The sequence below is a fragment of the Dermacentor silvarum genome, chromosome 2 (genome assembly GCF_013339745.2).
Source record: "Dermacentor silvarum isolate Dsil-2018 chromosome 2, BIME_Dsil_1.4, whole genome shotgun sequence".
Lineage (NCBI taxonomy): Eukaryota > Metazoa > Arthropoda > Arachnida > Ixodida > Ixodidae > Dermacentor > Dermacentor silvarum.
In genome coordinates this window covers 108568186-108590859 of record NC_051155.1, presented here as the reverse complement: position 1 = coordinate 108590859, position 22674 = coordinate 108568186, and the positions used below count along the sequence as shown (strand labels likewise).

Below are 22674 nucleotides of genomic sequence, written 5' to 3'. Positions count from 1 at the left end.
CAATAGCAGCTGTAGAAGAATCTCATAGTAATAAACTTAAACGCCATCAAAAGTGAACAATTTAAAAAGCGAACGTTCACTGTCCCCACCAAAGACGCACTGCCGTCAGCATAGCTGTCAATGCTGTCGAAACAAAACTTTGACATACCGTGCATACACAGCACCATCAAGACTTCCGTCGACCTGTAAAAATTTCGCAAGAAAAAAAGCCGACTAGCAACATCAGCCCGAGGCAAGCTTGCAGATTCACGTCCTTCTTCTAGAGTAACGTTTCCGAAACTCGCCCTCTTCCTGTCACGTATTCACTCGCGCGACTACATGCTGGTTCATTAGATTTCATCAATTATTATCAACGGCGCGAAAGCAATTTCGATTCAGCGCTTCCGCTTTGTGCCATCGTCACATTAGCAAATCGTCGTCGCCGTTCAGCTGGCGCGAGTGATGCTTGAGAATGTCGAGCATCTTCAGCCGCTTCTCCTCCATCAAGTTGTCGCGGCGCTGGTGGACGTAGTCTCGGATGTTGGGCAGACCGGAAATGACGCAAGCGGCGAGAGCCGACCGCGTTTCGTTCATGTCCGTGGCCTCGCACCACTGGTCGGTGCTCGGGTCGTAGCACTCGACCAGGTTAGTTGTGCTCTCGCCGTTGAAGCCGCCGATGGCGAACACCAGGTTGTCGATTATCTGCAACGTAGGAGACACATACGACGTCATTCATGACGAGACAAGTACCTGCCGTAATTTATCCAGAAGAACAAAGTGATACACTGATCACTGAGGAAGAAAAGCTACTCTCGTAATTAGTGGTTACTAGGGGACCACGTAACATTGCAACCAATTTCACAAATTTTATACTGCGGTTAACCTCTACTGTTGCGTTTATGGCTGCACTCACATTAGACAGAGAAACGAGGCTCGGCGCTTAGACGGCAACACAGATTCCGCATCTGTAAAGCCAAATTTTACTTTGGCCAAGTTGGTTAAAAATGGGTGGTATGTACGACGAAAGCAATTTAGGCAGAGCTGAAGGGCTCGTATGTGTCTAATTATCTTACTTAGCAGTCGTTAAATCGGATGAAGGCGACGACGCGTGTAACGGGTGGTTGGCGGGTAAGGCGTAACTCCAACACGCCTGCGAGATTTTTCAGCGTGCCGCCGGAATCAGCGAACAACGGCAAATCTCGGATGTCATGCCTAGGAGCCAAGCGTTCTAAGTCACGTGTCACTTCTGGTGAGTGGTAATGGCGGTGTCGTTCTGGGTTTCGGCATCAAAAACCTCTCACTTTTGCGAGCCTTTCGCGACACATCTCTCGTATTTTAAACGTAAAATTGTGAATAGCGGCTAATGTTAATCGACACTACCTTAAGCCAGGCTTTTTTGGTCGCTAAAAATTTGACTAAAGTTAGCCTTTAAGTGTGAAAAAAGTCCCCCCCCCCCCTCCTAAAAAAAAGAAAAGCGCGGCAGAAACTAGTGAAGCTGTGGCACAGTTTTATTTTTGAGTTTCCTATTCCGTACGGCATCCTCAACTAGGAACGTCGCCCACCTCGTACGATTTTACCTTATGCTCATTCCTATAAATAAAGTTTATTCATCCTCCTCGTATTTGGTATCAATACGCTGTCACTGCTGAGGTATACTGAAACATTCTTGATCCACACCTTTTTAAAAAGCGGGCACTATCACACTATCGCATAGAAGATGTGTGCCCATGACACTATTAACATTTATCCTCCCTCCCCCCCCCCCCCCCCCGAAAGAAAACGTAAGAACCAGAGTTTTGCATCTTCCGCGAACAACTGCAAAAATCCGTCGTTTGGCTCTGACCCTGCAGAGTTACGCAGAAACGTTCTTGACACCCAAACTACTTTTCATGCTCATGTATCTCCACTCCTCTCCCGTACTTTTGCGACCCATAAATAGAGACAAAATTCAAAATGCCCGGGTCGATTCGGTCCACTCGACTCACATTCTAGTTAGTTTCCTGTGTGAATACGCATTCGTGAAAGACAACGTTTTCGCACAAAAGCCTCGTCTTCACCGCTTCGATGTCGACAGAGTCCGTTTGATGACTCCCTCCCACCTTCCGCTCTTGCAACCGCAAGAATAATACCAATCTGCATTATTCTACGTCTCTCTATTACTCTTGAACGTAAGGGTACAGCAATAAGGCACCTACGGCTACGGCGAAGTTGCTTCTCGGCGTGTACATGTTGGGCAGGCTGGTCCACGTGTTGGTATCCGGGTTGTACTTCTCGGCCGAGAACAGCCTGGTGGTGCCGTTGAAGCCGCCGATCGCGTAGACGCTGTCGCGAAAGCCGACGCAACCGACCCCGCTGCGTCTGTAGCGCATGCTCGCGATGGCCGTCCACTGGTCGGTCGTCGGGTCGTACCGCTCGGCCGAGCTGAGACATTCGTTGCCGCTGAATCCGCCGGTCACGTACACGTAGCCGTCGTGCGTGGTGGCGCACGCATCACTCCGTTGCATGAGCATGGGTGCGATCATCGTCCACTGCGAGGCGGCCATCGACGGAAGTATTTGGATCGTGCCCAAAAGGGGGGACTAGCCAATAATCTTCCATTCGTAAATAAATTTTGAAACGGGCTTAGCCTAGTGGTAGCGTGACATCGAGACGAGTTAACTTGTGCCGGGACACCGATAATAAATAGCGAGTTTCTACCTTTGATGAATGCTACGCCAGTTACAGGTTAATATTGATCTAGCAGTGACACACCCACGGTGACAACAATGCTTATCCAATTTGTTTGCTCCCTGTGTCCGTTGCTCCCTTGATCACTTTGCCCGTTTAGCCGGTTGAAGTAAAGATGTCGACTGCCGTAACGCATAAACACAAGGAATCGAGAGAACAACCCAAAACTAACACTAACATGGCATATAGGAAGTGGACATTTCTGGAGTCTCGGGGAGAAATGCGTTGGCGTTGTCCGTCCAGAATATGGTTGACTTGGGCTAGTTGGTACGTACTTTTTCTAAAGAAATAATAAATAACAGCGCGAAGACGTACTTGGCAATTCTCGACATTAGCGTTTAATAAATTGCACCTTTCACAAATGACAATGTTATTGAACAGCAGATACGATACCTGGGCTAAGACCTCCAGAATGGTTAAGCTGGAATAAGCTTCTCTTGAAGCGAGATAGCTTACCGCTACAGTTAACAATTTCGCTTCACCTGCTACTCTGCCCGCGTCACATCCTGTCATTCCGTGCTCGTGCGTGTGGTCGTTAACCAAAACAAGCGATCAACACAAAACTGTTGTTCTCAATGGACGCGCCTTAGCCTTTCCTTTTCTTGTTCTAAAACATTAACCTTAACATCCACAGCCCCCACCTTACAAACAAACAAAAAATATAATCTTTTTCATCGTTCAAAAATTTTGGCTGCTTCACGATGCCATCGATTTAACTCGTCCAGCTTGTCGGTCCTGCAAAATCGTTGTCCCTTTGCTGCGTTTGCGGCCACATACGTTTCTTTAATTGTCGGAGTCATGAGGGAGGTAGTGGCCGAATACTGCACCAGGGAGGCCAATTCCTGTTCTGGTGAGGGAGTGACTTTGATGAAGCTTAGTGGGACTGCCTAGTTTGGTTGCACCTGAACTAGTATAGCCCCACTAGCTCTCGGCAATATGTTTTCTTTTTTTTTTTTGCCGGTGTCAGGCACCACTCCCTGCCTCAAAATGTAGTGGACTGGAGTAGGATTCGAACTTACGACCTTCAGATTTGAAGTCGGGTGTTCTACCTCTGCTCCTCGCCACCACCAGGTGGCGTGGCAGAAAACCAGGTGGGACGATGAAGTTCGGAAATTTGCAGGCGCAAGTTGGAATACGCTAGCGCAAGACAGGGGTAATTGGAGATCGCAAGGAGAGGCCTTCGTCCTGCATTGGACTTAAATATAGGATGATGATGATGATGATGATGATGATGATGATGATGATGATGATGATGATGATGATGATGACGTTTCTTTAGAGGCGGCGAAATTAGCCACGGCAGTTTCCTCGAGCTAAGCCGGTGGTGGCGGTTCTGGCTGTGATAGAGGCGCCCTCAGCCAGTGCAAGCAGCTTCCACAAAATATTGCAGCGTTTGTCTTTCATGGAGTCCCGCCGGTGGCAAGGTTACCTAGTTCTGTATAATGATAGATTCTCCGGCTTTTGCAACACTGGCTCGTAGTCGCAGAAACTTTCAACCCGTAACTCAGCCCTGCAGTGAGAAGACGAATTGTCAATTCAAGAGGCGTTTTTGTTTCATGGGACGATACCATGCGCTTGACAAGGCATTCATAGAACAATGCCTGACCACCAACTGTTTAGGGGTTAGGGAAGACTCAAATTTCCTTCTAGTGATTTCAGTATACAGGTACATATGCTCTGACCAATTTTCTAAGCTGCTGCTGCCTTGTGAAGAAACAGACTTTGATGCCTAGAAAACGTTTTTAGATGTCTTCCGTGACAGTCAATCCAAGACATTTTTTGTGTGGTTACGCCACAGGCATTCTCTACAACACATAAATCTCTTTTAAGGTTTCTTGTATGCAATGACTTCCTTGATGAAGTTACCACCACGTTTCCGTATGGGGTATCTATGTTACGGTTATGCCTGTATGGGGTATGTCTGTCAAACCTGGAGATAGGGCAGTGCCGATCCCGAAGGTAGTGCAGTCTCCGACAATTCGCCGACGACTACAATACTCCCTAATGCGAAATTTCAGCGCAGCTCTATACAGTGTTTTCATTTCGCGCTATATTGGCAAGCGCGGACAATCTGCCTCGCGCGGCACGTTGCAAAATGAGCAGAGTGGGGCACAACTACCTCGCTAGTCTGGAGATCGCGAGAGCCAGCGCACGCGTGACGCGTGGGCGAGATTCACAGCAGCCGCAGCCAAGAGACCTACCAGACGAGGCGCGCTACTCGGGCGCCTCTTGTGGCCATTGTCGCCGCACTACGCTATTCTTCTCACGCTTTCTCCGTGCCCTTCTCCGCCTTCCTCCTCGCGTCTTTCATCCCCCGCTGCACTCCGCCTTCGCTTTCATTTTTCGCTATGCTCGTTCGCTCGGCTACGCCGCTGACGCTGCGAGACTCGCTGCAAGAACGGGCACTTAAGAGCTGCGCTCTAACAAAATGGTGAGACAACTCAAACCCCAGTTTACATCATTCAAACGCTGTCGCGACCGCGCGGCTGTCACAATAACTTATGCGGTTCATATGTTCTATTATCACCCCCAGCTCGCCCAGGAAGGCATGGTCTTTCATCGACTTTAAATAAAAGTTGAATCGCGTCAAACTAGTTTTTTTTTTTTTCGTTTCAGCTTTGGTGGTGCATCCAACTTGTTTTCCGTCTACTAAGCCGTGACCCCCTCTCCCAAAGCTACATGGGGGCGAAATGAAAAAAACACCCGTGTACTTAGATTTAGGTGCACGTTAAAGAACCCCAGGTGGTCCAAATTATTTCGAAGTCCCCCACTACGGCGTTCCTCATAATCAGGTCGTGGTTTTGACACGTAAAAACCTAGAATTCTTTTTGTATCCCAAAGCTACAGCAATCTCGGAGACGCATGCTTTGTGGTTTATATTCCTCAAGAGTTGGGCTTGATGACCGCAAATCCTTTCTCTTCATGTGCTTTAGCTGAAATCGGCACATCCCCACCTGTGAGTGGCTGGGAGACACAAACCTAACACACCCAATTTTTTTTATTCGATCGTAAATGTGAACCGGACCACTGCATCAATCTGAATTCCGCGCCCTTTCATATATTTTTATTCATTCAACTCATAAAATAAGCTTCACAACACCATACTGCACCATCATTATAGTTTAAAATCCAAATCCAGCGGAGTTCATCGCAAGAGTGATGCTTCGCACCTGGTTTGTGCGGTGGTCGAACTTCTCTGCAGTGTTCTGTCTGTGCCGACCGTCATATCCACCCATAGCGTAGATGATGTCCTCGAGTACCGCTATGCTGACGTAGCACCTAAAAGAAAAATTCCCAATGAGAGCAGCGTCTTTTGCTGTTACGGTACCTTGACCTTCGAAAGAACGCTCATTGTATGTCTCCGCTATTCACACTACTGCGAGTAATTTACAACGAATGTTAAAACAGACGCGTGACTGAGCAGAGTTAGTTGAAGAACGTTGCGCTGACCACCAGAATTGGCAACAGCAGCCGTTATCGTGCCATCGTCATTGAAGTCATAGAAATAACTACGTAGTGCCTCTGGCAATAAAAGATAAGGAGTGTGGTAACTAGCATATATTATTGTTAAATGAACATAACACATTCCTGCAATCTATTTAGACGTTTGCCTACATCACGATATGCCTAATTCAGTGACGAAGAAGAATTCAGTTCCAATAACAGGTACAAGATTAAACAAAGTTATGTTCCTGGATGCCCAGTTCCCAAATCCCATCTTCGGTTCATACCATTCGTGATTTACCATCGCTGAGGCAATCTCATTGCTTGCACGCTCACTCTGTTATGCCTGGCAGGTGTGCTCGAACGTCGGCCAATCGGTAAACGTTCTTACGGAAGAGGAGCTTCGTAAACGCAGGTCCCGGGATCGCAGTCGCAAGGTCGTCCTCACGTACAGTGGGACGTAAGGACAGAATGCGTCACCCGGGCAGAATTCACATTCGTTCATAAGCATGTGCCGATTTCACGAAGCTTCTCCTTCGTAAGGAATCTTTGTCATTGGCCAGCCGCCTACGCTAATGTATGCGCCGCATCTGGGTTGACTGGAATTTTCCCTTACGAACACTTCTAGATTAAGAGGTTTTTGCTAATGTGGGCCCAGTTTTGCTTGCAATAAATGTTTGAAATTTGCGTGCTGCTACGTTAGAATGGTCGTTTTCGTGATTAACAACCATGCATTGCTCTACTAACTGCTCCAGTGAGCGGACAGCCCGTGAATTGAGCCCCAAATTATTCTTAGTCAAGGTACGTTTGTGCGCATTATTTTGCTGTAGTGGCAGTTTTTTTCCAACTATAACCGGCCCACTTGCATTTTTCAACAGGTAAGGTCCGCTGTAATCATAAACTCAATATATGGCGCTTTCGCGCTGGAGTTCCCTATTTATGTTTCATTACCTTCCTTGTGTTCGTGCATGTCTCCCTATTGAACAATAAATTATTTTTGTGACCTTCCGTTGCTGGTACCACATTAAGATATTTCGCCTATGTTCTACAGGACATAATACTCGAGGTCTTGAAAGTAAACTTAAGGTGGTTTCGCGCTGGAATATAATTTGCCTCTTTGATCTGCGGACGCCACAGCAACCAATGCTCCTGAGTCACTCACTTGTTCTGCGGAATCAGAGGCACTCATATTTTAATTCGCATGGAAGGATGTGCCGCCATTTATAATTGCGGGCTTAACTCGTATGTTGTTGTTTGAAAACCTAGGATAGCACTACCAAGCAAGAAGCTCTTCTAAGTGATGTTCGCCAGTGCTACTGACATTGGAAATCAGTTATTCATTTGCCAGGTGGTGTACCTCTTCACATGCATGGGAGTGACGGAGCGCCACTGCTTGGTGCAGGCGTTGAAGCACCGCACGCTGCTAAAGTAGTCTTCACCGTTGAAACCCCCAATGACGTAGATGTCGTTGCCGATGGCCGCACACTTGTGGTACGCCCGGGGGCCTTCGGGATCCACGGTCTCGACCTATCATGCACAGAAGCAACGAAAATAATCAGCGTTTTTGTTCTTCGATGTGCTTGCTGCAATAAGAGCGAATAGGAAAAAAGAGAAATCCTTTTCCGTCGCTAGCTTATAAAAGCTCGCGTTTCACAGATCTGCGTGATCGCTGTCAACACCTAAAGGCGCGGATATGGTACGACGTTTCCGGCGTACCAGGCAGCGACCGGCGAAGTCGGAGGTGTCACGCCGGTGACGGCAGTACTGCGAAGAAACCCATCAGCCGTTGGTGCAGCGCATGTGCCAATATGTGAAGCGAGCCTGCGCTTTCTCGCTCGGCGGACACGCGAACTCCGTGCCTTCTTTTCAGTTCACCCGAACTGTAGGCCGACTTGCTGCCGGCCAGACAAGCTAGTGTGCGGTGCATTCTGGTCGATGGCTCCGGCGTGTGATATAGGATATGTTCTATTACCGCACCAGTGGAATTCAAGCGTTACAAGCGCGGCGAACACCTCCGGTCGGGCTGGCTCCTTCGTGACACTAGACTGCGGCGTGTCAACTTTTCACCGTTTGTTTGCTTGCCTACAATGAGTGACTTTTATTATAGCTCTCTTCCTGTAAGGAAGAGAGCTATAATATGAGCTATAAGCTATGCGTCCGGTAATTAATTAAAAACAATTCTCGGTTCTTACGGACCAAAAATCATATGATTACGACCGACGCCGTAGTGGTGCACGCTGGACTAGTTTTGACCACCTGAAGGTATTTAACCTGCACCCAATGCATGATTACACGGGTGTTCTTAAATTTCGCCCTCGTCTAAAGGCCGCTGCCGCTGCTGGGAATCTAATTCAGGGCCTCGGGTTGAACAGCGACGCCATAGCCGCTGAGTGACCGCTGCGGGCACGTGGGTTCGTTATGCGCGTGAGCACGTAAGCACGTACGTACGTGCCCACGCACATACACACGTGCGTACATGTGTGTGTGTGTGTGTGTTTTAAAGACGATAGTCCTTCGCGGGCTACCTAAACACAGGAAGACTTTGTCTGTCTGTCTGTCACTTGATTCACCCACCCGGCCAAAACCAACCATGCTACTAGCACTGGTGGCACGGGGTCATACACGTCAACATTACACAGCGCAAAGGAAACCTCTGGCCTATTTGAGTCAAACTATATGTACATAAACGTGATCCTCGGCGTTCATTTCATTAAGAATACGCATTGAGCTGGTTCTGACGTTAGTAAATGAAAAATCAACGCGTTATAAATGGTGTCGAAGAAACGCTACGCGTTAAAAACAAGCCGACTGAAACCGCGGCTCTTTAGCCGGCTTTAGGGCAACAGTAACAAAAGGATCCAACAGATGGCGCGAGAGGAGGGCTAACGAGGGAAATTTAAATTGAATTCAGCAAAACCTCCATTGCTTCCATCATGGGAGGAGTGAGAGGGGAGGGGAAGAGCGTGAGGGGTGGGAGGGGGAGAAGAGAGGGTGTTACGTATCAGCGGCGGCAGAAGACTCTTTCGACGTCATTTGCAGCGAAGCAAGCAGATATGCGGCCAATCTTTTTTGCATCTACACATGGAAGGAACGCTCAGCGGACTTCTATGACGAATGCTCCTCGTGATACCGCCAGCCCAGGCGTCGAAGAAACGTGACACAGCGTGCCACCACCGATCACGAAGCCATCGAAACCTTCAGACGCCACAAAGCTCTCGTGCAACAGCACTTGCCCTAAACCGTAATAGTGTGCGTTCGGAGACGAACGCACACAGGAGCTCAGTTGTGCGAGAACACGCATGAGCTTTGCACCGGCACCTTTGCATTGGCAGGGCGCCGACCACTAAACATGCGAAAGAGTCAAAGAAAGGTATTCGCCTAAAATATGCGGCAGAAAGGCTGAATATCACGATGTTAATTGACCTTTGTGTGGTGTTCATTCCGCCATTGTGATGGTCTAGTGAACTGACCGTAACTCCAACAGCCCTGCGCACAATGTAACATCGGGTGTCTGCCACAACTTCGAAAAGATAGAGGTGCGCGCGAGTGCATAACGGGCTCAGAAGCCCTTCGTGTGGAGTATACTGCGTGCTAGGCTGCAGGTCTCATCAACTTTGCTGTAGTGTTTTTAATTATGCGTACTTATTGAGTTCGCGGCATAACATGGTGCTGCCCACGCAAAATTGGTTGCCCGCAGTGGGATTGGTGTAAGGTCTAAGACATTCACTGATATGTAACGAGAAAGTGGCGGTGGGGAGTGGTCTCAAAGGCAGCTACAACTTCTTTGTACAGCTTTGCGTCATTTCGTGTTCCACAGAGCAATCTACACGAAGAAGCAAGTTAACCTAGAAGCGCGGCCACGCTAGGATATCGTATTTTGGTATACGTACACGTGTAGCGATCCCGCGCGGTCATTTATCGCAGCCAAAGCATGGCCTCACAAATGCTCTATTCGGCCAAACGATCTCTTGAGCCACTATTGCCGCAACAGTGCCGGTGCATCAGCTGGCCTCAAAAGCGGCAATCGACCGGATAATAACGAAGTTAGCTTCTAGGGCTTTATGTGCGTAAACCTGTTCGTCCTACGTAGGCCCTTCCGCATCTGAGGGGTGATTTCTTACACCACACCCTCAACACGTATAGGGTTACCTAGTAAGTAATAGATCTGCGAACCATGCACGTCAGTCATAGCAGCTGTGTTAGAAGCACTGATGCTACGTGTAGCTTCTCGGCTAGCATGTTGCAAGGGGCGTGGCCACACTTCGGCTGAGAACTGTCGTCGTACTTTCCAGCTAAAGTTACTTTAGAGGAAGCTCCGACGCTGCGATCAATCAGCTATCACGGGATCGATAGGTTTGCTTGTCCTTCGTCCAACTGTGACTCTGCGAGCGCTGCACAAACTTCAACATAAGTAGTCCACGGATTTCTCGAACCTACATGTTGTAGCTTATTCATTGCGTTTTCTATGCCCTTACTGACCTAAATTTTCAAGCAGTGATAGCTTTTTGGAAGGGCATGAAGACCATAAGACTCAGTGCATATGTTCGATCACTCAGAAGTGGTGCACGTATATAACGCAATATTTCGTTGAATATGGTCAAGTCGATTAGCCACAAAGTCATTTGAAGTCAGAGTGACGACGTTTGGGCAAATACACGTACCACCTATCATTCCCAGGCTGCGGCACAGGCGCCATACTTGCCATTCCCGTAGACACCAGCGCCAGATGTCTCCCTAGTAATTTTCGTACGAAACTCAATGGTGGTGTGCGTGGCCCCGAGATTGCAACGGCGAACCTCCGAGGTGATCTGGGAGGACGGTGTTGTGTGCAGCTTGGTATAATCGATGCAGCACTCGCCTTGATCCACCTGTCAGCCTTGGTGTCGTAGCTCTCGATGTAAGTGGTCGGCCCTCCCGCCATCCAGCCGCCGATGACGAACATCACCTCGTGGGGTATGCGCGGTCGCGCGAACACGGGCGTGGGCACTTCATCGTTGTGCACGACCACGTCCAGGTCGTACAGGAAGCGCAGGGTCTGCATCACGCGTGGCCTGCACGGCGAAGGCAGTCACCCGCGGAAGTTGCGCACAAGCACGTCATCGTGCTTGTGCGCAAACATGGCGGCACAGGTAGCCTTCCGCCTAAGTATAAACTGTCGCGGCGGCTTCACGCTAGTATCGCTGATCGCCAATATGTGGTACATTAAGATATGGCTTACCCTCAACTCACCTAAACGCATCGTATGAGCGACTAGTCTACCCAGTTTCCGAGCTATTCGGTGATTTCCACGTCCGAAAGGTTGCTGAGACGCGTCGGCATAGAAACATCACATTGGATCGGTCCTCATGGATTCTCTTGACTTCACAGGGTTCTGAACCAGTCCCCAAATGGTACCAAGAGTTCTCACATTATAACGCGATAGCGTTAAGGGCCCCGCGTAGCAGATAATCCGGTGTCGGTGTCGGTGGCGTTTTCCGTAACAGAAAAAGTATCCCGAACCACGCATCCCGAACCACGCATCCCGAACTATGCAGGCCCTCCACGAGGCGCATAGGCGCTCCTGAACTAGTACAATTTCTCAATGTTAAATGCTTCAGAAAATTGATAAACTACGACTTATAGACAACCTCCAGACATGATAGCGTCGGTTTGTAATTTGAATAAACGAGAAAACATAATTCTATTATGCGGAAACTGAAATAAAGACCTCTAATACACACAAGCGCCCCGCTCAGTTCCCTGCAACACCATCTAGATGGCGCTTGCCTCCGCGCATGCGCGGCAGCGGTGGCGTCCGAAAGCTCTCTTTCGTGCATAGCGCTCGCCGCCAGCGTTTGCAGGTAAACATCACGGTTACATAAGCTGCAGTTGCCGGGAAGCATGAGAAGCAGTCTGGGATCTTTTAATGCTATCGCCTTCCACTCTCAAAGGCTAAGCTTAAGCATCTTTCAAGTTTTTTTTTTCTTTCCACTTGCGTACCTGTGCAACAAACTAAAATTCAGTTCAAGTGCACCAAAGGGTTCCCCGTATATGTGTTTAAGATACGCAAGGCACGATACTTTGTCCTAAAGCTGTCTGATCGTCCACTCTTTTATCCGAGCAATAATGTGTGTGGCTTACAAACACACCATTAATAATGCATGGGCAACAAGGCGGATACATCGCCAGGGGCCCTTCCGCAATGAGCTTATTTTCCAAATTTATTCGGCGCTCCCTAAGCCTTCAGAAAGATTAGACTAAGTGTACGTAAATATAACCGGCACAGCTTCCTCGATAAGATGGCATGTGCCTTTTCTTTTAACAAAAAATAGGATACGAGATATGAACCTCAAACACAGGCCTAACGTAGTGCGCAACGGATATTATTACACTGCAAGGCTTGAATTATCGCTGTGCCAGTGCAACGAAGGATTATCGCGCCGTTTTATGACCGCCTTTCTCATCAGTGGCTACTATTATCTCTCTCGTTCATCCTTATTATTGAAACTTTTCTTTCAGCGACCCAATCCCCAGAACATTTGTGTATCCACATGGTCTTTCTTAGCACATCAAGACGTGCTGTTTGTGGAGGTGGTTCATGATACAGGTGGTTTATGCACTACTGCCAGGATCGGCCCACATTTTCTGTACACGACACATGGACGAACGGTCGGCTTAAACCGCTCCGATGTTAAAAAGGCACAGAAAGTACAGAGCGCTTGTGCTGTTTGTGGTGAACTAGCCTGTTTGGCCAAGAACTGCCTTGGTACACCGCAAGTCTGCTCCCTGCTTTGGAACCGCTGTTCTCCGGCCTGCCTTACATTCATACTTCAAATATTCAAACATTCAAATATTTTGACTCTATCGCATATTATACTTCAGCGTAGCGTACGTGTATTCACGGGTATTCACAAGCGAAGGAAGGTTATCCTCGGCCAATTTTCTGACCGTATGCGGAGCTTGCAGGGTGAACTTGAACAGTAAATTGGATCATCGTCATCATCAGCAGCAGCAGCAGCCGCTGCAGGTTCAACGCCTCTCCTACTATATAACTCTAGTTTAACGCAAACAAGAGATGTGATGTTCGTGCGCGCTTTTTGTGCCCTCGCCTTGTGCACGCTACGCTAATATTCCAAGATGGCACAGCAACAAGCTCACATCGCAACCTTAGTCGAAGGTACGTATTGGTTGTATTTTTTTTTTTCGGTTGATACGCTTACGTCATTCCTAACGCCTGCGCCGCGTATCACAACTAGAGCACTGTACGGGCTCGGGCTTACCCGAAAGCCCGGGCCCGGCCCGGCCCGGCCCGGCCCACGGTCCGGGCCGGGTAGAACAGTTTTCACGGGCTCGGGCCGGGCTCGGGCACGGCGTGTGCTTTTTGACCCGAGCCCGGGCCGGGCTCGGATTTTTTGACGCGGGCCTGGCCGGGCTCGGGCTTTCTGGTGGTGTGCATGTAACGTGCAGCGAATTATTCTCGGGCGTCTCAACTCTGACAAACATTATTTTTCGGTCTCGGGCCGGGTTCGGGCCGGTTTCGAGTCGGGCTCGGGCCGGGCTCGGGCCTAAGGTAAAGGGGTGGCGGGCCGGGCCGGGTGGGTAACGTAGATTATTTCCGGGCCCGGGCTGGGCCCGGGTTTCGCCATAAAAGTTTTGATCGAGCTCGGGCGGGCAGCCCAACGTAAAAACGGGCCCGGGCCGGGCCCGGGCTGAAAAAATCGGCCCGTGTAGTGCTCTAATCACAACTATTTCGCGAGATTAGATAGCTTTAGCGTTTCGGGTATTCCGCTAAACGGCAGGAACAAACACAGCGCTAATATTGCCGTAAACTAGCGAGTTCCACTTCGCTGCTGGGGTAACTTTTCGGCAGAGGCGTGATCTCGTCCACGATTCTGCCGCGTGTATAGCTGTTGGCTTTGTTGCTTCCCTCATAAGCTTTCTTTTCTTCCGTGATTCATTGCGTTCTGGATGTGCGCGGAGAGAATTGGAAAAACAAAAAAACGATTCGCGCCGGAACCGATACCTGCAGGAGTCGTCGTCGACGATGTACTTGTGCGTCTTGATCTTCTCGACGAAGAAGTCGGTGTCCACGAGCCCCGTGCGCACGCACTCGAAGAGGCGCGCCGTGTGCCGCGTGCGGATCGCCGGCTCGAACTCGATCCATCGCAGCGCGGCCTTCCACACGCTCTCCTCCTTGACGACATTCAGGTTCTCGTCCGACAGGATGGACACCACGTCGTCCACGTCCAGCCGGAGGAACTCGTCGCTACGCTTGGCCACCTCGACGAAGTGTTCCATCAGGTAGCTATACGCGCAACGTTGAAGGGACGCTCGATTGAGAGAAAGGCTGAATGAGGATAGGTTTATGAAGCATTTTTTAATTACATTTTCGTTAATTGTGCTGCTAATAGTTTCGGTACTAAGTCAGGAAGTTAGGATCAATTTCTTTTCCCTTGCTTTCGTGCAGAAACTTCGCTGTCCCGGTATGTTGTTGTGGCGTCACAGATTGCAAAGTATTTCTTCGTGCGAGGGACCCCTCGCGCCAAGAAAATAACTTGGGATTCAAAAAAAAAAAAGAAAGCCGGACTAGCTTCACAGAGCTCTTCGTAATTGGTTTGCTGTGTTCCCCCGTTAAGCGGTTGTAGGGGGACATTTCACCATTAAGCAGCCAATCTTACGTCACTGTAGAATATCTCGCAGCTTCGCGGTGACAGTTCCAGCGGTTTTCACGCTACTCTAGACATCGCGGTGTCTGCTCGTCAAGGGCAGTGAATCTCAGTGGGATTTTGATTCCTCCTTGGAAATACGATCACAGAAACAATTGCAAAGCTTGAAATGACATTTATGGAGGAGGCACACAACCTTACGCGAGCTATTGAGAGGTGTGGTTGATTCCAAGAGCAGCAATGAGCATTAAAAGCCATCCTCAGTTCGGCTGACCTTCAACTAGTCGTACTTAGTAGAGTACTGAGAAGTTCGACAAGAATTAACGACAGTTATCAGTACATAACACAGTAGCTGCTTGGTCTGGTTGGCGTAACATTCTTTCATAAAGCAAAAAAGCCTTATTTGCGCGCAATTCACAAGGAAGAAAAGAAGGCGGCAGAGGACATGACCCTATTACCAGCCAGGCCAGTTTTATTGCTGGCAGAGCAATATATAGTCAGAGGCGAAAGATACAGAAAAGGCAAATTTGAAAATGTTTTGTTGGCACAACCGCAGCAAAGGTACTTGGCAAGGCTAGCGTGCCACTTGCTTCCCATTGACAGGTAATAAATATCGCTATCTAATAATGCAATGGTATGCGAGCTTACGCACCGCATCCCCGTCGCACATATGTGGAAATCCTCCCAGATCTACCGTGCCCTCTGGCGCTTATATTTGGCTACATAATTAACAAGATTTCAGAACATGATGGTATGAATTGGAGCACTTGTGAGTGAATTTTGTTTGTGTTGACTTTGGCACATCAGGTGAGGATCCGCGATGTTTGTTCCCTATACGCTCACAGATGACCAAAAAATATTACTTTGGTTTTGTTCAGCGATCTGAATAATCACAGCAATAGTCACTTAAAATATTTCGGCGATTATCACGGGCGTCGAAAGCTGGGGATGTGGGTATGACCTCAAAAGCAAACAGTCTGGAGCCAATTGAGCGCACCATATTCGCGATGTACGGGGCGTTTTAAAAACGCACTGTAAAATGGTTATGCTTGAAACTTGCTAAGTTCAGATTTCGGCCCTTTTAGAATACAACGTTGTCCGTGTCCTTGCCGAAATGTTTAGCTTTTTATCTTTGCTGGTTAAATATTGATTAGACCTGAGAAAACGTCATGAAATTCCATGATGTCACGGCAAGCTAGTGCTGAAATTTCGAGGCAGAATCACTACTCCTGTTCCGTTTTAGCATAACTTCCGGCTTACCGAACCTCGTATCAATGTAAAGGTGCTTTTTTTTTTATTGTACAAGGGTAGTTGAATTGTATACCGTGTTTTGTGCTAACCTTAACGAACTTGAGGGAGGTTGAAATTAATCCGGGGCTATATGCTACAACGTCCGTCGAAGCTTCTGTGTTGTCTTACGAAGTTAAACCACATCAGTCAAGCAGCACAGGAAGTGGCGTCCACGGAGAGGCTACATCATCAAGCATGGAGCAGTACAGAGGATCTGCATCAAGTGGCTTATGACACTAGATAACGCAAGTCACTCGATTGCCTTGGAGCACACTTGAATTTAGCAGTGCATTGTATCTCATCGATGGGCGTACAATGAAAAGGCCAGAGGGTTTGGAACAGCACCAAAGACAACCGACTCCGTTTCGTGCCCGTAATAACGTCAGCGTTCTGTTACGCTGGCGCTTACGGGATGGGAGGATGGGGAAGGGGGCGAGGTCAGCAGGCTTTCAGAGCCGGCCTCTAGGTTCTGCTGCGCTGCGCAAGTACTTCAGCACAATGAATGCGCCTTTTGACAAAATAGCCAGCAAAGTTGTGGTTCGAATTGTAGGTATATACAGCTCCTATTTAGCACATTTACAGAGTGGTGTTTTGTGTACAAGAAGCTCACTGAAGCGCTTAACGTTTACGTGCCATCAGGGACACGTGTAACACTCATAAGCAGTAACTACGTAGAACCTCTCTTGCATGTAATAACTCGAGAGCACGATCTCGCGCCGCTACATATGGGTTCGTCAAAGATGGTATAGGCACCCCACTCTTCTTCTTCTTTCTGGAGTTTTACGTGCCAAAACCAGTTCTGATTATGAGGCACGCCGTAGTGGAGGGCTCCGGATTAATTTTAACCACCTGGGGTTTTTAACGTGCACTACAACGCAAGCACACGGGCGTTTTTGCATTTCGCCTCCATCGAAATGCGGCCGCCGGGGCCGGGATTCAATCCCGCAGCCTCGTGCTCAGCAGCGCAACGCCTTAGCTGACTGAGCCACCCCTGCGGCTTAGGCACCCCACCAAGCGTACAAACTGAAACAAATACTGACATAGCACGAAGTGGCGAAGCATAAGCGAAAGTACGCGTTCTAGATAGCCCCAACTCTTTCAAGTTTCAGTTGTCGAGGACAGTACGTTCCTTCTACTACTCTGCATTAACACTGTACTGTTCCCCTCGCAGCGGCATCCCACCATGCACTCAAATGTCTCTGCCTTACAGAGCAGCTCCACTTCCTTTTCCCTGTATTGCAAATACAATTGATCGATCGCCCAGCAAATGCACGCGTATAAACGCAGGCCTTTCGTGTACAACAATGGATCGTATACTAATCGTGCCCGAAGACCGCTCTCACTCCTTCGCCTTGGCGGCGAGGTCGAAGCAGTTGTACATTTTGGCCACGTTGTGGATGGAGATGCAGTTTTCGGGAGTCATGATGGAGAGGAGGAAGTCGCAGCAGTCCTTGATCATGCCCATGACGCAGAGGTAGTCGGCCGCCTTGAGCAGCCTCTCGACGTTTTCGCAGCCCACCCACGTGATGCGCTTGTACGCGAACTCCACGATGATGGCCAGGGCCTCGCTGGACACGCCCTGCACCAGGACCTCGCACCGGCCGCCGTTGCTTAGGTGCGAGCTGAACAGGGCTCTGAACAAATACGGCGACGAGGAAAGAGAAATTTTTGGAGGCGTTTCTTCGGGCTGGAGTTACGCGAGGGACTCTGCTGTCTACAGCCAGTTATCATTAAAATAATCTTCATTGCCCCTTTCCTAGTCAGAATGAAAGCTTCATTGGGTGTCATCGCTTTTTCAAAGAGTATGCCTGTTGCTGTGAGTACATCCCTCGTCTGCTTGTCTGTCGAACATGAGAGTACCATTTCGTGACTCGGATACTGAATTCGTAGTTAGAGTAGAAACGTGGGCTTGATGGCGCACCTCTAACGATAGAAAAAAGAAAGGTGCACACGCCATTGATGGCGATAGGGGCGAAGACGAGGCCACAGAGCTGTTGTGCGCTTATCTAGGTTGTCTTTTTTTTTCGCTTTTTCTGATTGTCTCTGTTTTTCTTGTACAAGTTGTTTCTTTTTATTGCTAGTAACATTAAAAATCGCCCGTGGCATTTAGCACGATTCGACGTCTTGAGCTGGATAACTCTAAACGGTGCACATCATTTGCCTGAGAAATCGAAATGCATAATCGAGTACTTAGCAAATTTTACTAAATAATTTTCAAGCTAATTGCTTGACGGCGTGCACTGCAGTTTACAATTGGTAGCCGGTGAGCTCTCGAGTCATATCCACTTGTGACAAATTCTGTTTCGAGATATGCGTTGCGGAAATGTGCGACAAGGTGCATTAGTGTTATAGTTAGTTGTTAATTTCATAGCATACAAATGCATTTTTAAGTTAACTTAAACAACAGTGCAATTTCACTGCAAATTTGACAGCGCTTAAGTCAGAACTGATGCTAATTTTAAATTATACTCCATGTGAACGAGAGTTCTCAAATCACTGGCTTCAGTTAGTAAATTGCAATATGTGCAACACAGTGATTAGTTAAGTTAGTTAGCAAAATTTAATTAATTATTTAATTATGAATTTTGATGTTCTTGCAAGTAACGTCCGCCTCTGAGTAATTCGGAAAAACAAGTAGATTTTTGCTATATGCCACAGGCCAAACTTTAAAATTCTGTTAACCTAAAATAACACCTGCTGCGATCGATCATATTCTTGCTTTCAGCGGTGTTCTTTCACTCCTACTCTTTGATTGCAATTCGTAAATACAGGTTTTATAACTCTTTCTTCAATATGTAAACAGTTTGTCTACATTTTATTTCTTGTTTCCCGATGGTAAGGGTCATTCTTTTTAACTCCTAATTTCAATAAATTATATTTTCGTTATTTCCCGTCGAACATTACGTTTTCACTTAGTGGATTCTGACAACCTCTTTGCACGTTCATAGTTCTACGCTTTTCTGCGACCTGTAAATATTACATTCTCTTTTATGACATAAATAAGAAGCCTGAAACCCAGGGCCGAATAACGAGAGTCGCATGGCTACCTGTGGCTGGTCCATGGTGCTTTTGACGTACAACACCATGTGGTGATTCAACCATTCCTTCCAGAAATTCCCAACAAAATTCCAAGCGGGCACCAGAAAAGACTTGAACAACAAAATTAGAGTGACGCATATACAATATGGCTGTAGTTCAGCTTGTTCCAAACACGAGGCATGCGCTGTCCCCCTCTCACCTCCGAATTTACTGGGTACCAGGAATAACTGGTATAAAACGACGTGCAGCAACAGCCACTAGCCCCACGCACCTTTTTCAGGTCAAGTGCGAGCACCCAGAAAAAAAAATTCCTGGCTACGCCACTGGATGTGCCTCCTTTTCTCACGAACGGCTGTATCGTGGAAACTGTTTATTGAATATGAACCCAGCTTTCTTCTACACCTTCAAATATGTCCACAAATACGGAAATGTGCAGCTTTTACGCCTGTTGCAGCACAATTCAAGAGCAGCGCCTTTTGAGAGGCACTGGTCGATGTCGCTAAAGTTGTAAGCTGACGACATCACAACCCGCAATGGGAAATCGGTTCTGCGGAACCCGGCAAGGCGGAGGACGTGTCAGGAAAGGGAAAATTGTGAACCGCCGGAATGTAGCACGAATCTACAAAGAAAACTCATACGAGTTTCTCAAAAAGCAAGCTTCGCAGTTGAGAAAACGTACGTCCTCGACTGAGATTCTAACCCGGGACCAAGGCCTTTCCGGGGTGGTCGCTCTACCATCTGGGCCAACCAGGAGGCTAGCGGATGGCAGCGCGAGGGCGAATGATTCAACAAGTTGAAGCATTCGGAAAGTGGACATGGCGAGTCAGTTCTGTGGAATCCCGCAAGGCGGAGAAGGCGTCATGAAATAGAAAACTGTCATCCGCCCGAATGTATTGCGAAGCTACAAAAAAGGGTTTCCTTTCCAGCTTCGTGCTACGTTCGGGTGGATGACAATTTTTCCCTTTCACAACGAGCAGTAAAGCCTGATGTTTTGCATGCTGATCCCTTACCAAGCCAGCAATACGAACAATCATTGAATGAAACCTCGATTTGCAATCTACTGAAGGATGAATGTAGAGTAGGTTTTTCAATTGCAAGGCTCGGATATTACTGTGGCTATGTTTGGTTGCTGTTCAAATCTAGCGAAGATCAAACGAGTGAGATGGCTTACAGCTGAACTTGTCAGGTGAACGAAAAAAGCGGCCGCAGTCTGCCCATACCTTTATCACCCTAAAAATAGTCGGATATTGCGCCAGCTAACAACTGACTCATTTGGGCAAGCTTTTGTTATACTGGCGCGACAGGCGAGGCATTGCCGGTTTGCCCTCACTTCCAGACAAATGTGAGAAGGTAGTGCACTGTCGTTATTCGTATCACCAGAGCAACACACTGGTTCTCTGCACGTCGTTATTAGATTCACACGGCTCAGTCTTTGATATAACTAAATCGCAGTGCCGGCAAGGCCCGAGAGGTGCCAAAACCTTCCTACGTGAGCGCACTTACGTGAGCAAGTAAACTTCTTTCACGTTGCAGATTTCTGTTCAACTTTTACTGAACTAACCGACACATTTTTTCCGCCTCACTGTAACTCGAAAGAGTGCATAACTGTGCGTTCATCCTGAAAATGCGGCACTGACGTTTACGTACACTAAGAAGCGCCTTTCCGTCCAACGCGTACCTGAAGTACTCGCTGCAGCTGGCCATGACGACCTTGTGCACGGGGAAGTGACCGCCGTCCGTGGTCTTGAGGAGGCCGTCGCAAAGCAGGCCCGAGCTGCGCATGTCCCACAGGGCCTCCAGGGTGTCCCTGTTGAGCACCTCCTCGACCGTGTCGCCGCTGTTGCCCATCTCGCTGCGCTGCTGCCGACCGTCGCCGCTCACCCGGACGCTTCGTCGCCTTGCGCGTCGAGGGCGACCCCTCGGCCGTCCGTGGGACGTGCAGCAGCAACACAGCCGCCCCACACGCTCGTCTTTCTCTTCCTTCAGCCGCTGTTATGCGGGCGCCATCGCCATCGCTCCATCCGGAGCGCTAGCGTACGTAATTTATTCAAAGGCCCCATATAACCCGCGTCATTCTAAACTTTGCCTACACTTCAGCCATAACCTGGCCTTTACAATTCCCAAACATAAACAAAGTGCCCCATTCATTTTACCAAGTACGCCGGAGAAACCTACTGCAAACCTCGTGTAATCCATGAAAATACCGAACAAAATACAGCGTTCAATAATTACTTGCGACGCACCTAATTAGGCCAGAAACAGGAAGATTTATTTAGGCATTACTCTCGTCATGCTTCCCACTGCCACGGCCAGCGAATGCAAATTTGGTGTACCTTAATGTTCTCTCGGTACACTTGGAGATATAACGTAAAATGGTCATATAACACTTTCGAGCACATGCTAATTAATTTTTTTCGAACTTTGTTTGATCTACACGCATTTAAATTTTTCCATTTATTTGCCATCACGTTACGTGCGTGCTCGATAAATTTTATTTTGGTGACATTTGTAGTTATACCAGGGCAGCGGGCTAAATTTTGCACTGCTCATAAAACACCCTGCTAACACTTCGGTGCACTTGTATCCGTAATTTATTGCACAGCCCTATAATAACCAACACACATTAAACTGTGACAATATATAACCAATAAAGGTAACCTTACTTTTTGGAATTTAAACAAGGCGCCTCGTTTAGTTAACCGAGGACGCCATGGCAACAAATTGCCAATCTGGAATAACGCATGAAAGTGAGGAGAAAGCTAGCGTTCAATAATGATTAGCGATGCTTCTAATGAGGTTAGAAACGTGAAAGTTTCGCTGTACATTACACTTAACCTGAACCCTATTTAGGGATTAACTTGAACTTCGTGTATTTCGCAGTTGTTCTAGGGCTTTTGGAAACACCGCCTATAACGGCAGTATGACACTCTGCAACTTTAAATTAAGTAATTTGCTAGAAAGGCTGCGATTAACCTACACAGACTAAACATTTATCACTCGTCACTCACAACATGCTTCCTACTTCGACGAAATGTAACCTAATGCGCCGTGCATATTTCAACGAGGAGACGAGGAAAACCAACTATACAAGCCTCGTATATTGTATAAAAATTGGCAGAAAACGAGTATTGAGTAAATATTTTCAAATCAAGCAATTGACATACACAATCAGAACTCTTTGTGCACGTCACCGAAGAAATCGCAGCCATATTTTTTCTTTCAGGGTTGCGAAAAAGCTGTGTAAGCGCTTCATATAACCCATCTAAACAAGCCAAAAGTAGGCTACAGAAATCTTCAATCAACCCCTAATAACCGCACACAATTCACAATTTGCCAGCCTATTGTCCCTAACATTTCCCACGTGTTCTGAATACAAACATTGTGAGCCATCTGTATATATATATATATATATATATATATATATATATAGAGAGAGAGAGAGAGAGAAGAAAGAGAGAACCATGAGAACAGGTATATAAAGTTTTTGGGCGCATCTATAGTCAAACTAATAGCTTCGAAGTAATACACACATATTCGTTTTCTCAATACA

At 47.7% G+C, this 22674-nt stretch overlaps 1 protein-coding gene across 1 annotated transcript; it reads right to left on the bottom strand.

Moving 5' to 3' along the window:
* On the bottom strand, positions 1–21087 carry LOC119440287 (kelch-like protein 10). Its single transcript, XM_037705209.2, has 8 exons — positions 20803–21087; positions 17429–17719; positions 14153–14434; positions 11009–11201; positions 7508–7677; positions 5877–5985; positions 2175–2507; positions 1–681 (listed from the first exon to the last, which is right to left on the bottom strand). Exons 1-8 carry the CDS (start codon positions 20970–20972, stop codon positions 400–402), a joined length of 1830 nt encoding a protein of 609 aa, XP_037561137.1. The 5' UTR covers positions 20973–21087; the 3' UTR covers positions 1–399.
* Between the last annotated feature and the right edge of the window lie 1587 nt (positions 21088–22674).